Below are 14,956 nucleotides of genomic sequence, written 5' to 3'. Positions count from 1 at the left end.
TCAGTGAGCAACGTTTATAACTAAGGTGAGTAATAAAAATAATAATACATATTATTAAAATTAAAATAGGCTTTCACTATATATATATATATATATATATATATATATATATATATATATATATATATAGCCTATATTACAGTGCTAAATATTGTGCTCTGCACTAATCATGTGAAAATTAATCAATACGAATTAGTATCCAGATACAAACGTTTGTGATGCAATCAATTCATTCAGCATCGGTACATTTTACGGGTGAAATTGAGATGCATCGGTCACTGCGTGCCTCCATCGGTAAAATCCATAATTACATCGATTTTTTTTCATCCATCCATCATCCATCCATGTTCTGACCTGCTTGTTCCTGTTTTCAGGGTTGAGGGGTGATTTTTTTCGAGTTGTATTCAATTCTATCCTGTGTTTCTGAGGCACATTGAACGCACCATCACTGCTTCATCTTTTGTTTGAAACACGGACTGAAGCCTAAAGCACGTTGCTACTGCTACAAAGTTATAAAAACACGGAGGTCAGCTACAGCAGCAGCTATAGATGAGATTTATAACGCACATAAAAACTTCAAATCAAGCGTCGTAGAAAGATGGTGAAGTTGGCCAGACGCCGGTGGTTGTCCTTTCTAGAAGCCAAAATATGTGAAAATGCAATAGATATGACTGTACACATTTCACAACAAAATTAAATGTGTCCCTGACATCACACGTTCAAACAAGTCTTTTAATTTAACCATTGATGAAAAGCTACTGAACCTCCCACTTTATTATAGCTATACATACTTCTATATTAGTGTGTGTGTGTGTGTGTGTGCGTGTGTGCGTGTGTGTGTATACGGTATTTTTCAAACTTCTAACAGTTTCGCTGTATAAAATGGTATTTTTTTTCATGCATAATCAGGTGTTCACATCATTTTCTACTGGTTGAATTACTGCAGTAGATGAACTTAGGATGCTCTACTTTACTGTTATAATGAGTGAATATTGTAGAATAATTCAACACCAGCAGTAATATAAGTTCGCAACAGCAGCCCGCGCGAGCTTAGCTTTAGCATTAGCTTGATTTCTAGCTTTAAATGCTGCATACTCAGTGGTGTGCTGGTTTCTTATGGTGAATAACGGAGCGTTTTGTTTGCAGCTCCACCAGGACTTATTTTTGCGTTATAGGAATTACAAATTGCGATCCTTTGCTCTCTTTTTATGTGTATTACTGCCGACATGCTAAGCTAACCCTGCCTACGTGTCCTTGAGTGTTGCTCTCCTGTAGCAGAGGCATGCGCACACAGACACATGCTCACATGCAGCTTCAGAGCTTTCAATTGTGTCTTTCTGATCCATTTACTCATATGATTTACACATATATATATATATATATATATATATATATATATATATATATATATATATATATATATATATATGTGTGTGTGTGTTCCTCAAATATATCTGTGAATCAGGCTCAGAATGACCTGAGACTTTCAACATGGCTCCTGTTGTTTATTAGTGTTTTAATGGTGTTTATTAGTGTTTTAATGTTATTTATTAGTGTTTTAATGTTGTTCATTAGTGTTTTAATGTTTGTTAGTGTTTTAATGGTGTTTGTTAGTGTTTTAATGGTGTTTATTAGTGTTTTAATGTTATTTATTAGTGTTTTAATGTTATTTATTAGTGTTTTAATGGTGTTTGTTAGTGTTTTAATGGTGTTTATTTGTGTTTTAATGGTGTTTTTTTGTGTTTTAGTGGAGTGTATTAGTGTTTTAATGTTATTTATTAGTGTTTTAATGTTGTTCATTAGTGTTTTAATGTCTGTTAGTGTTTTAATGGTGTTTGTTAGTGTTTTAATGGTGTTTGTTAGTGTTTTAATGGTGTTTATTAGTGTTTTAATGTTATTTATTAGTGTTTTAATGTTATTTATTAGTGTTTTAATGGTGTTTGTTAGTGTTTTAATGGTGTTTATTTGTGTTTTAATGTAATTTTTTTGTGTTTTAGTGGAGTGTATTAGTGTTTTAATGGTGTTTATTAGTGTTTTAGTGGGGATGTTCTTTAGATATTTAGAAAGTACAAACATTAAGTGGTTTATAATCAATGGGAACATTTTGCATAATTAAAAACATGAATTCAACAATGAAATATTAAAGTGTTCTCTTTGCTGTAAAAAGAGGGAAATGTTTATTACTTCTAATAATTTTTCGCGTTAAAACGCTTTTAATCACTGTTTTAAAACAATCAGAACCCAGTTAACCCTTCAACATGACTGTATGTAACGGGTCAGTTAAAATAAGGTGAATCTACCATAATATAGTTCTATAGATGTAATCAAGCCTAGGGTTGTGTCCCATAACTGTGACACTCTCTCCTATCTGCACATTTAGGCCCCTCCCACTAGGGTGAGTGATATGGTAAAATAAATCATCACAATTCTTTCTTCGTAAGATCACAATTTTGTCGTAATTTTTTTCATTCCGATCATTTGGACCATTTTTCAAGTTTTTTTACCAATAAAATAAACCAATCCACTTACTTATAATCATCGCCCTCAATGGAAAAAAAGGGATAAAAGATCATTAGAATACTTTTTAAACATTTAAAAAAAATACTGTAAGCAATTTATCAAACTGGTTCCAACACAATTATCCTCAAACAAAAAGTTATTTTAGTCAGTCTTTTTACTTTGTTTAAAGTGGTTTAGCATTAGCAGCACTTGCTACATATTAGTCTAGTGATTTCCATTTATTTTAACCTTAACCCCCAAAAACATCAGAATTTTTACAAGCATACGCCTGTCTCTGGATTGAGACGTACGCTTTTTTCACGCAAGCCTGTGTAAATGAGGCCCCTGGTGTCAGCACATTATAATTGTTGTAAATGTGGCCCCCTCCCTGTGTGATGTTGACCAAAGCCCCTCCTGTGTGCAGAGTTGGTACTGTACTGCAGTCAGGCAGCATGTTCAACAAGTCCTTTGCTACTCCCTTTGGTGGGGGAACGGGAGCCTTCGGAGCCTCGTCTACGTTTGGACAGCAGAGTAAGTCTTCTGACCGCTGACCTGTGGGGGTGTCTGGACTGGTTTTATAAGTGTGTGTGTGTGCAGACGCAGGCTTTGGAACCACGAACAGCTTTGGGACATCAGCGTTTGGGACGACCACCAACAGCGGGGGCGTGTTCGGCTCTACGCAGAACAAACCAGGTGAGTCGGGCTTCTATTGTTAAGAACTGAACTGTCTCATCTGATCTGAGGGGTGTTCCAGAAAGCAGGTTATGTTCATACTCTGAGTTTGTGGTTTTATAAAGTGAGGTTAGTTCTACTCTGAGTCTGTAACCATGATAACGTTCTCCATGAACTGAACCTACTCACTGGCAGGTTTTGTTTAAGAAACCCTGGGTTTCTACTGGCTCTGCCCACCTGGCTCCGCCCACCTGAACACTTTAATGAACAATGACACTCTTCTCTGATGTTGGTTTTCTTTATAACGTTGGTGATGCAGATCATTTAGTGAAAGGCTCTGATAGATCAATCATCCAATCAGAAAGTTTGATCTGTATTAAAACACCTACTGATGTCTGTAGTAAAGTTCACTGGATATAAACCTGTGGATAATGTAAAGGAACATTTACCCCTTAAATATGACATGATACACATTTAATACACATTTAAGGCTCCACATTTACAGGTGCTGGTCATGAAATTAGAATATCATGAAAAAGTTGATGTTTTTCAGTAATTTCTTTTAAAAAGTGAAACTTGTATAATGTACACATTAATTTCACACAGACTGATATATTTAAAGTGTTTATTTATTGCAATGTTGATGATTATAACTGACAACTTATGAAAACCTCAAATTGAGTATCTCAGAAAATTAGAAGATTATGGAGAGGTTAAATATTGAAGACGCCTGGTGTTCTTCAAAGACCTTTAGATGTTCTCCAGTCTAGTTCTGTAGGTCTACACAATCATGGAGAAAACTGCTGACCTGACAGTTTTCCAAAAGACGAACACTGACACCTTGAACAAGGAGGACCAGACACAAAGGTCATGGTTAAATAGGCTGGATGTTCACAGAGCTCTGTGTCCAAACACATTAATAGAGAGGTGAAGAAAAGGAAAAGATGTGGTGGAAAAAAGTCTACAAACAATAGTGATAACCACGCCTCCTGGAGAGGATTGTGAAACTAAACCCATTCAAACATGTGGAGGAGATTCACAAAGAGTGACTGTAGCTGGAGTCAGTGCTTCAAGAACCACCACGTACAGATGTATTTAAGACATGGTTTCAGCTGTAGTATTCCTGGTGTCAAGACACTGAACTAGAGACAGCGTCAGAAGCGTCTCGTCTGGGCTAAAAACAAAAAGGACTGGACTGCTGCTGAGTGGTCCAAAGTGATTTTCTCTGATCAAAGTACATTTAGCATGTCCTTTGGAGATCAAGGTCCCAGAGTCTGGAGGAAGAGAGGAGAGGAACAGAATCCATGTTGCTTGAGGTGGAGTGTCAAGTTTACACAGTCAGTGATGGTTTGGGGTGCCATGTCATGTGCTGGTGTTGGTCCACTGTGGTTTCTTAGGTCCAAGGTCAATGTAGACGTCTACCAGTGAGTTTTAGAGCACTTCATGCTTCCTGCTGCTGACCAACTTTATGGAGATGCACATTTCATTTTCTAACAGGACCTAACACCTGCACACAGTGCCAAAGCTACCAGTACCTGGTTTAAGGACCATGGTATCCCTGTTCTTGATTGGTCAGCAAACTGGCCTGACCTTCACCCCATAGAACATCTATGAGGTTTTGTGAAGAGGAAGATGTGAGACACCAGACCCAACAATGCAGAAGAGCTGAAGGTCACTATCAGATCAACCTGGGCTCTCATAACACCTGAGCAGTACCACAGACTGACCCACTCCATGCCACGCCCATTGCTGCAGTAATTCAGACAAAACCAACTAAGTACTGAGTACATGATCATACTTTTCATCTTCATACTTTTCAGTTGGTCAACATTTCTACAAATCTGTATCAGTTTTAGTAATATTTGAATTTTCTAGGATAATGAATTTGGGATTTTCATGAGTTTTCAGTTATAATCATCAACATTAAAATAAATAAACATTTAAAATATGTCAGTTTGTGTGAAATGAAATAATATAATAAACAAGTTTCACTTTTTGAATAGAATTACTGAAATAAATCAATTTTTTCATGATATTCTAATTATATGACCAGCATCTGTACATCATGTCTTAAAAAGATCAAAGAGCAGTGTCATTGTGGACGTTACAACTGTTATATACCTGTTAGGATAGTGTGTGTGTGTGTGTGGTGCAAAGGGAAAGGAAGTGCACTTCAAGGTGGAGTCAGGGGTTTGAATCCTACCTGGGTTATCATTTTATGATGTTTAGAATACGTCGTTTTTGGACGTCCAGACCACAGTGACTACATGATCAGGGCTCTACAATAACGTATCCAGTATCCAGAATTTGGTTCCACCTTTTTTTTTCCATTTTTTTGGAGCAGGGGTGGGGGTAGTACACAGCATAGCCATGCATGCTAATGAATAGTTGACTTAAATGGCGTACCATAGTTTTGTATGAAGTAAAAATTGACAATGACTCAAGATATGTTTTAGTGTCAATATTAAGTTTTTCTGCAACAATCAGTGGCTGAAATAACAGGTCATTTATTTTATATCATTTTAAAAGATGTAACTATTTTTTTTTTAAATAACATTAAATCATAACATCAGGTTACATGTATTCTGTTTATTTTACAGAACTGCTGTTCAGGAATTAAGCTAACATTAGCATAACCAACATATCTGCATTGTTTCACCCATGAATTAAATTCAGAGGGTCCAGCTCTGATAGTGGGGTCTCCTAACCCTCTTCCCCTGGTCAGGGGTCTGCAACCTTTACTCTACAAGGAACCATTTAACCTCATCTCACCTGGATTAAAGTCCTCCTGGAGCCATAAATACCTTCTCTATGACAACAATACAGTGTATTACATTCTATACAGTTATAATTATATAGAATAATGTTTGATTTCATTTGATTTATATTGATCATGTAAATGAAAACTTAAAAACAGTTTAAAATAAAATAAATTGACATCAATAAATAAAACAGTATCTTCATCTTCAAATTCTTACACATCTCAGTTTACATGAACACAATGTTATATAAAGAAAATTTTGATAGTTAATGTATATGAAAGTCTACAAAAAGTAACATGAATATGATAATACATGATCATGTGATCAACACATGCTAATTACTCATTTCTTGCCACACATAAAACATACATATTTAACCTGTACATTGGTGGTTAAATGAATCTGTTCCCACACAATTAAAATCTCTATTTTCTTCCAGAATAGTGTTTTTGTTGGTTTAGTTATCTTACCAGGAATTTAAAACTTAAGGTTAGCCACAGGTGCAGGAAAGTTGATGGTCTGTAGATGTTGTAGGAGGTGAAGTAGGAATGTGCTGAGTCATTGTACAACGTGATTTATTTTAGGTTAATAAATTGTTATATCATGATTTTATTTATCATAAATCATTAATAACCTCTCTAAAAAATAACTATTTAATTCAATAGTTTTTTTAAAGCTAGAGGGAGCCATTGTATAAGAGTCAAAGGGCCACATTAGGCCCCGGAACCACAGGTAGCAGACCCCTGCTCTGGTAGAACCACAGCTGAACATCTGTCCTGGTATCATAGTCCATCAGTTCTGGTCCCTCCATGATGATTCTGATGAGTGTGTACGCTCTATTGCTGAGCTCAGCACGTTTGACATTTTTACTGCTGCTCTCAATGTGTAGCGTGCACTCAGTAATCGACTCGTTATGTCTGACTCGGTTCATAGCGGACCGTGTGCACTCCAAAGGAGCTCATTGGTGTTTTTACTCAGCTTATTCAACGTTGCATTACCCGCAGCAAAGTTGCGTGAGCGTGCACCGTCTCATCACCAGCAGTTTTTTTATCGCGCTTGTGCACGTAAATAACCCAAGGTTTACATACTCAGGGTTGATTGATCCACTTCATACCAGCTGTAATAGAATCTGATACCCAGAGTTTACATCGCGGGGTATGTTGACCCAGAGTTTATGGATAGACTCAGAGTTTGTTAACCCTCCTTTATGGAATACCACCCTGGTCTATCACATGTCTCTCCTTCAGCCAATGAGGGAGCAGTGAGCTGGTTGTACCTTTAGCTCTTACGCTCGCGCTAACGTGTTTTCTTCTTCTTGTTCTCCAGGCGGACTTTTTGGGTCAACTAACTTCTCCCAGCCAGTCACCTCCTCCACCAGCGCTGGATTTGGGTTTGGGGCGGCAAGCGGAGCCTCCAGCCTGTTTGGAAACACGGGGGGCGAGGCAGGGGGCGGGCTCTTTTCTCAGCCCAACAATGCCTTCAGCGCCAACAAGCCCACATCATTTGGAAGTCAGGAACCTTTAGTATCCTTAGCAGAGGTTCTCAACTCAAGGGCTGGGACCCATTTGGTGTTTTATTTTATTTTGAAGGAGATTTATTTATGAATGAGCATCTCCTCATGCTACACATTACAGTTAATTAGTTTATAACAGAAGCAGTGCTGTTCTGTTCCAATCTGTTTCCTGTGTGTGTTGCTGAGTCATGGTCCTGCTGCAGTTGAGAACCTCTGCACTGTGTAGGTTCTAGTTTCTGTGGACGTGTCTGAGTGAGTCTTCCGTGTTCTCAGGTTTTGGTACCAGCACCAGCAGCGGTGGCGGAGGTTTGTTTGGCGCCGCCAACGCCACCTCAAATCCGTTCGGAGGAGGAGCCACGTCTCTATTTGGAGGCTCCGGCTTTACCTCGACTCAGCAACAGCAGCAGCAACAACAACAACAACCGGGGACAACGGTCAAGTTCAACGTGAGGCCCTGCTTTGATCATATAAAGAATAGATCTGTTCCTAAATGTACCAATATCAACAAGCACCTTTTTTAAACTTTATTTAATCAGATAAGTCACTGAGCAAGTTCTCATTTACAATGACAAACAGGAAGTGGTTTAGGGTTCAGGGGTGACCCACTTCCTAACTGGCCCATGTGTGTGGTGTGTTCAGGGTCTGTTCGGTAACACTGCAGCGTCTCAGGCCAGGGGTCTGTTTGGAGCGGCTCAGACCAGCACCGCCTCTGGATTCGGCGCGGCCACCGGATTGTTCGGACAAACCAACCCCGGCTTTGGAAACACGGGCACACAGGTACAATCTCATGTGTATTTAACACAGAAACAGGCCGGTGGGTGGAGCTAACTGTCTGTCCTTATAGCCAAGTCAGTTTGGGAATAAAAGTGCTGGGTTTGGCACCACCACCACCAGCGCCCCCTCCTTTGGTACCGGACTGTTTGGAAACAAGCCTGCTCTCACCCCGGGAACGGGAAACAACACGTCTACTTTTGGTACGTCTAAACTCTGACATGATTCATCAGTTAGCTCAGGATGATGAGCTGACACACACCCATCACAGTTACACACAGTCCAAGCATTGGTTTTTTTTTTTTAAAGATATCTTTATTATTTTTCAATTTAAAGACAAAAAGCAAGAAACATTTACATCAATTACCATCTTTTAAACAGTGCAGGCAATAAAAAGCAAAAACTATCACCAACCCACATAATACAAAATTAAGCACGTGTGTATCACAGAACCGTAAAAAAAAAACAAAAACACATGAATAAGAGTAAAAATTATTACAATAACAAGAGATTATTAAAATATTACAAATAAAATGGCTACATAGCCAAGACTTCAGGCACTAAAGAGTTACAGCTTTTCCTCTTGATCAAAGGTCTAAAATATGTTGAACGAGTCTCTTTAGGATTATCTGTCCATCTAAGACCATAAACGCCTCTTCACACAGTCTGTGTTTTCTGTAGTCTGACATAAGTTAGAAACAGGTCCCATATTTTATAAAACGAAGAGTGTTTGACCTTGAGCCAGTAGGTCATTGGCTCCAGGGGTAAGAGTTCTATTATACTTTGTACCCACATTGAGAGCTGAGGAGGTTTGTCAGAGATCTATTTAAGTAAAATACATCTTCTAGCACCAAACAAAAGGACATCAAGGAGCTTCAACAACAAACCAAGAATACAAAATACAGGCCTAAGATCTACATTTTTACCAAATATTACAGAAATTCCTTTATGTACATTTTCCCAAAACATTTTAATGAAAGGACAGTCAAAGATACAGTGGAAGTATGTCCCCTCAATGACCTTATATTTATTACTATACTTTGTAAAAGAAGGATTGAATCTATTCAGTAACAGTGGTGTAATTAGAAGCCTGTCAATCATTTTGAACTGTATTTCCTTAACCTTGTTAGTAGACAGAACTTATTAGAGAGATTATTGGTCCAAGCATTGTTAATGTAACTCAGTGGTTCCTCTTCTGACCTTTAACCCTAACCATGTAATAATGTCATGTCAGATACATTGTAGCCCCACAGTGACATTTGTCTCTGAATTGTACCTCCTGCCAGGGAACAATATATAATAATAATCTGTAAGCACACAAGATCAAATCTGATTCAAAATTATTGATGTAATTAATTAGCCTAATGGTATTTTCAGTGAGAAACGATCTCCAAATATTAGTTGATTGAACATATGAGTAATGCAACATATTGATCAGCCTCAAACTGTAATACAACAAAGACGTAGCTACATATTTATTCTAAACACTTTCCCTCTGCTCTGAATATGAACAGAAAATTGATTATTTTAGTTTTGAACATAAGTTGTGCTGTTTTAAAGAGGAATTAATTGTTGATTGTGCTGCTCATATAGAAATAGAATAAATACAACTTTCTTTAAAAACCAATGAAATAATGGGAAATTAATATAGATGTTGTTTTTAGAGACATATTATTGAGAGTGGAACACTTTTAATAATGACTGACCTCCATGAGACCAAATGATTCTGTACATATTGACAACAACATTCAGATGTTTCTTTGTTATCTGTGATATTATTAACATCTGTTTTTGAATGATTAGTGGGTTCAATGCTGTGTGTGGTCACATCACATCGTTCACTCAGCGCGCACACACACACACACACACACACGATGCTCATTGGACAATAACAGGATGAGTGGATGATTCCTCTTGTTTTTCTGAAGGTTCTGGGGCAAATCCAGCTGCAGGAAGTTTGTTTGGGAACAAAACGACCACTGGTGGACTATATACTGGACTGGGAACCAGCTTTAGCACTGGTAAGGGTTTCTGAGCACCAGGTTCATCTGGTCCAGTCATACACTGAACAAAAATATAAACGCAATAGTTTATTTTTATTTTCATGAGGTAAACTCAAAGATCTAAAACATTGTCTATAAACACTAAAGACATATTTCTCTCAAATATTGTTGATAAATGTGTGTTAATGAGCAGAGATAATCCATCCCACCTCACAGGTGTGGCATATCAACATGCTGATTAGACAGCATGATTATTGCACAGGTGTGCCTCAGGGTGGCCACAATAAAAGGCCACTCTAAAATGTTCAGTTTTGCTTTATTGGGGGGTCTGTGGGTGTATCTGGTGGGACAACCATTAGCCTCCCATAGTGCAACACATCTCCTTCGCATATAGTTGATCAGGTTATTGATTGTGGTCTATGGAATGTTGGTCCATTCCTCCAAGCTGCTGGATATTAGCAGGAAGTGGAACACGCTGTGGTATCCGCCCATCAGAGCATCCTAAACATGCTCAATGGGTCACATGACCACTGACTGTGCTGGTCATTCAACATCTGGGATGTTTTCAGCTTCAGGAATTATGTTTGGATCCTAGCAACACGAGGCCGAGCGTTATCATGCTGCAACACGAGGTGATGGTCGTGGATGAATGACACAACAATCAGCCTCAGGAGCATTTAACCACTCAAGTGGGTTATGATGATGAACTGCAGTCAGGTGGAGACCCCGATGAGGACAACGACCATGCAGATGAACTTCCCTGAGATGCTTTCTGACAGTTTGAGCAGAAATTCTTTGGTTATACAAAGCGATTGTAGCAGCAGCTGTCCTGCTGGCTGGTCTCAGACCTTCATGGAGGTGAACATGCTGGATGTGGAGGTCCTGGACTGGTGTGGTTACACGTGGTCTGTGATTGTGAGGCCGGTTGGATGTACTGCCTAATTCTCTGAAACGCCTTTATGGACGTCTTATGGTAGAGATATGAATATTCACAGCTCTGGTGGACATTCCTGCAGTCAGCATGATAATTACATGCTCCCTCAAAACTAATGACATCTGTGGCATTGTGCTGTGATTAAACTGATCATTTTTAGAGTGGCCTTTTATTGTGGCCACTCTGAGCCACACCTGTATAATGAAATATGTCTCGTGTTTATAGAAAATGTTTTAGATCTTTAAGTTCAGCTCATGAAAAATGGGAGCAAAAACACAAGTGTTGTGTGTATATTTTTGTTCAGTGTATAATAACACTAGTTTATGTGTGTGTCAGCAGTGGGACCAGGACATTCTCTCTTTGGGAACAACCAGAAAGAACTGGGCTCCACACTGGGAACAATGGGAGCATTTGGAGCCTCAGGCTCTAACACTGGGACCAGCACTTTGGGCTTTGGTCCTCCGCAGCAGCCAGTTGGTGAGTTGGTTTTAACGTTCTATGGCAAAGGGCCTCAAACACACATTTACATACAAGGAACGTTTAGAGTCTAGGATTAAGACTCAAACATATTTGGGCGAACACCTGCAAAACTGAGTTTGCCAGACCAATAAAATGCAAAGCTGAGTTTTTACTACCTCAAGGACTTCTCTGCCTAGTGGTGTCACACAAAACCAGGGATGTCCAATTTGGGGCCTGCGGGCCAAAGTTAGCCTGCAGCCGATTGGTTTTGGCCCGCTGTCCATGTTTGAATTTATTTAAAAAAAAATCCCCCATTTCCTGCAGATTTTTTTGTTGCACTTCCTCCCATCACCACAAAGTGCCATTGTTTTACATTGGGAGTAGGGGGGGCGCTATTTATTTCTTGTCAGCTCAGATCTGTAGCATATGACCAGAGTAGCGTTTAGATCGGGCCCAAAAAATCAAGTCTGACCCGACTTGAGCCTGACCCATTAACTTAAACTGTAGGCCCGAGCTCGAAGCAAACCCGACGTAAATTATTTTATTGAACGTATTGCAGCCGGTAGATTAATAGCGTGGTGCCTCGCGCAGCAAAAGGGGAGGGGAATGGGGTGTGTGCACACACTCACCGCAGCCCAAAAGGTATTTTAATGACATGATTCGAGCCGTTATCACAGTTTTACTGGATTTAATGGAGGTCGTAGTAACACGCCAAAAATAAACAATCAAACACACAAAGAACCGTCTTACACTGTCATACACTCACACTACCATGGGAACACAATTGTTCACTCTTTTCCTACTTACACCTGCCCTTTCCCCAGCCTCCCAGCCAATCAACACTCAGAACACATGTAAACAAAGACACACATAGGCAGAGAAAGCTGTACATAACCATGATGCCTTCAGGGCCATGGCAAATTATCATCAGTGATTGTGAACGCTGAACAACTAAACACAACACTGTTAATATCCTGTCCCACTACTAACAGAAATCAATTTAGAAATTATACCACAACAATATAGAAGTGTTTGTTTATTAAAAAATTATGTTAATGTAATAGAGATTAAAAAAAAAAGTTAAAAAGAAGAAGAAAAATAAAAGTTAAAAATGGAGGCCGAACCGACAACTGAGCGAGAAAATGAGACCTGAACTCAGGTCTCTGTAACTTTCACATTCTAAATCACATCTTCATAAACTTTATATCCACCTGTTCACAGCAAATAACACGTTGGCCTGTGTCCTGACGCTCGCCCCAAACCCGTCATCTTTCGTGACGTACTTCCATGGGCTCCACAAAACCTGGGGGCTGAGTCGCGCAGGAAGGGTTTGCCCCCTTTCATAACTGCTTGTAGTTCTAATTATTATTATTATTATTATTATTATTGTAGCCAAAGAACTGAAATATTCAAGGATGTAGGTGTAGAGATTGGGTTGAGTGGTAAAACCAGCATTTTAAATATGTCCAAACACCTTGTATCATAGCTACATGTGACGTTTTTCAAAAATTAAACAGTTTAGAAATCAGTTCAAAATTGAACAAATAATTCTACTTAGAGATTGAGAAATACCTCTCTGTCATAATGTCTATGCACCGCTGCCTCCACCAACAACGGTCCAAGATGGCGGCGCTGTTGACGTGTTCCTCCACAGTCGATGCGGCGTCTACGTATATAATGTCTATGGTCAGAACTTATGGAACGCTTAAGGCAGTGGAACACGGATAACAGAAAGTTTAAAATTAGTTGGGAACATGGTCCTCCATGTCCGTGTAACAGGGAAACAAAACTTTCTGTGTCACAGGCTGCAGAGCCTCAGATGTAGGACTCGAGACTGTGACCAAAATGGTCTCATATGCGAGTATGTTTTCAATGTGTGTGAGTGGAAAAATTTTTGTGGTCGCATCTGTGCAAGTTTGTATAGGGTAACGTTATTTTATACGGAGCGGCTGAGCGCTTCGTCACGTCCCACAGAATACACATCTCAACTCTCTCTCGCTCCTCACCTAATGTGGCTTATACAATGGCTTCCTATAGCTTTAAACTATTAAAATAAATAGTTATTTTTTTTACAGAGGCTTTTAATGATGACAAATAAAATCAAGATAAAAACAATTTATTAACCTAAAATAATGTGTGTGTTAGTGTGTGTGTATATAAATGTTATGTGTGTGTAAATATATGTTATATATGTGTTAGTGTGTATATATATATATATATATATGTGTGTGTGTATATAAAAGTTGTGTGTGTGTGTGTGTAGCTCTCAGTGATCTCAGTGCAGCAGCAGCAGCAGCTCAGCAGCAGTTGTTACAGCAGCAGCTCAGTTATCTGGCTTACAGTCCATATGGAGACTCTCCTCTGTTCAGGAACCCTCTGAGTGACACCAAGAAGGAGGAGGTCAGTCTCTCACACACACACACACACACACACACACACACACACACACACACACACACACACACAGTCATAGTGAATGTGTTAAAGTGTCTCACTGACTGATGTTTCCATGTGTTATGTTTTTTAATGTTTAAACTCTTATTGTATCAACAATCTGATTTCACACACACACACACACACACACACATACTCGCTCTCCCCCACAGCGTTTGAAGCTCACCAATCCCACAGCTCAGAAGGCTCTGACCACACCCACCCACTACAAGCTGACCCCAAGACCCGCCTCCAGGAGGAGACCCAAAGCCCTGCCCCTCTCCTCCGCCTACTCCAAATCTTGTCTGTTTGATTTGCTGGACGACGAGCCCCTCCTCACCTCCTCCTCCTTCATACCCAGGTACTGTAGCTGTGTGTAGTTGTGTGTGTGTCCTGTGTGTGTGTGACCTGTGTATGTGTGTGTGTGTGCTGCAGGAAGAGCATTAAGAAGTTGGTGCTGAAGAACATGAGCAGCAGTCAGTACAGCAGTGTTCTAAATGGACACACACAACGGACACAGGTAAACACCTTACACACACAACGGACACATGTACACACTCACTACACACACACAGACAAAGGTACACACTCACTACACACACAACGGACACAGGTACACACTCACTACACACCTTACACACACAACGGACACATGTACACACTCACTACACACACAACGGACACAAGTACACACTCACTACTCACACACAGACAAAGGTACACACTCACTACACACACAGACACAGGTACACACTCACTACACACACAACGGACACAGGTACACACACACTACACAGACACAGATACACGCACACAACGGACACATGTACACACTCACTACACACACACAGACAAAGGTACACACTCACTACACACACAACGGACACAGGTACACACTCACTACACACCT

The 14,956-nt window shown here is 39.5% G+C and overlaps 1 protein-coding gene across 6 annotated transcripts in view; it reads left to right on the top strand.

Moving 5' to 3' along the window:
* Positions 1–14,956, top strand: part of LOC114460863 (nuclear pore complex protein Nup98-Nup96-like) — a 28,376-nt gene continuing 13,420 nt past the window's right edge. Inside the window, exons 1-12 of one of the 6 annotated variants that reach the window (XM_028442731.1) lie at positions 1–25; positions 2,924–3,030; positions 3,097–3,192; positions 7,260–7,442; positions 7,720–7,892; positions 8,086–8,223; positions 8,291–8,420; positions 10,146–10,238; positions 11,491–11,631; positions 13,877–14,013; positions 14,220–14,407; positions 14,482–14,566. In XM_028442731.1, coding sequence (XP_028298532.1) covers positions 2,952–3,030; positions 3,097–3,192; positions 7,260–7,442; positions 7,720–7,892; positions 8,086–8,223; positions 8,291–8,420; positions 10,146–10,238; positions 11,491–11,631; positions 13,877–14,013; positions 14,220–14,407; positions 14,482–14,566 — 1,443 coding nt within the window. In that variant the 5' untranslated portion in view covers positions 1–25; positions 2,924–2,951. Of the gene's footprint in view, positions 26–2,024; positions 3,031–3,096; positions 3,193–7,259; positions 7,443–7,719; positions 7,893–8,085; positions 8,224–8,290; positions 8,421–10,145; positions 10,239–11,490; positions 11,632–13,876; positions 14,014–14,219; positions 14,408–14,481; positions 14,567–14,956 lie in introns of those variants that run through there. The other 5 variants (XM_028442730.1, XM_028442729.1, XM_028442728.1 and 2 more) reach the window with 5 other exon arrangements.

The sequence above is a fragment of the Gouania willdenowi genome, unplaced genomic scaffold (genome assembly GCF_900634775.1).
Source record: "Gouania willdenowi unplaced genomic scaffold, fGouWil2.1 scaffold_82_arrow_ctg1, whole genome shotgun sequence".
Taxonomy (NCBI): domain Eukaryota; kingdom Metazoa; phylum Chordata; class Actinopteri; order Blenniiformes; family Gobiesocidae; genus Gouania; species Gouania willdenowi.
The sequence above is the reverse complement of the archived record's forward strand: the minus strand, read 5'-3'. Positions and strand labels throughout refer to the sequence as shown.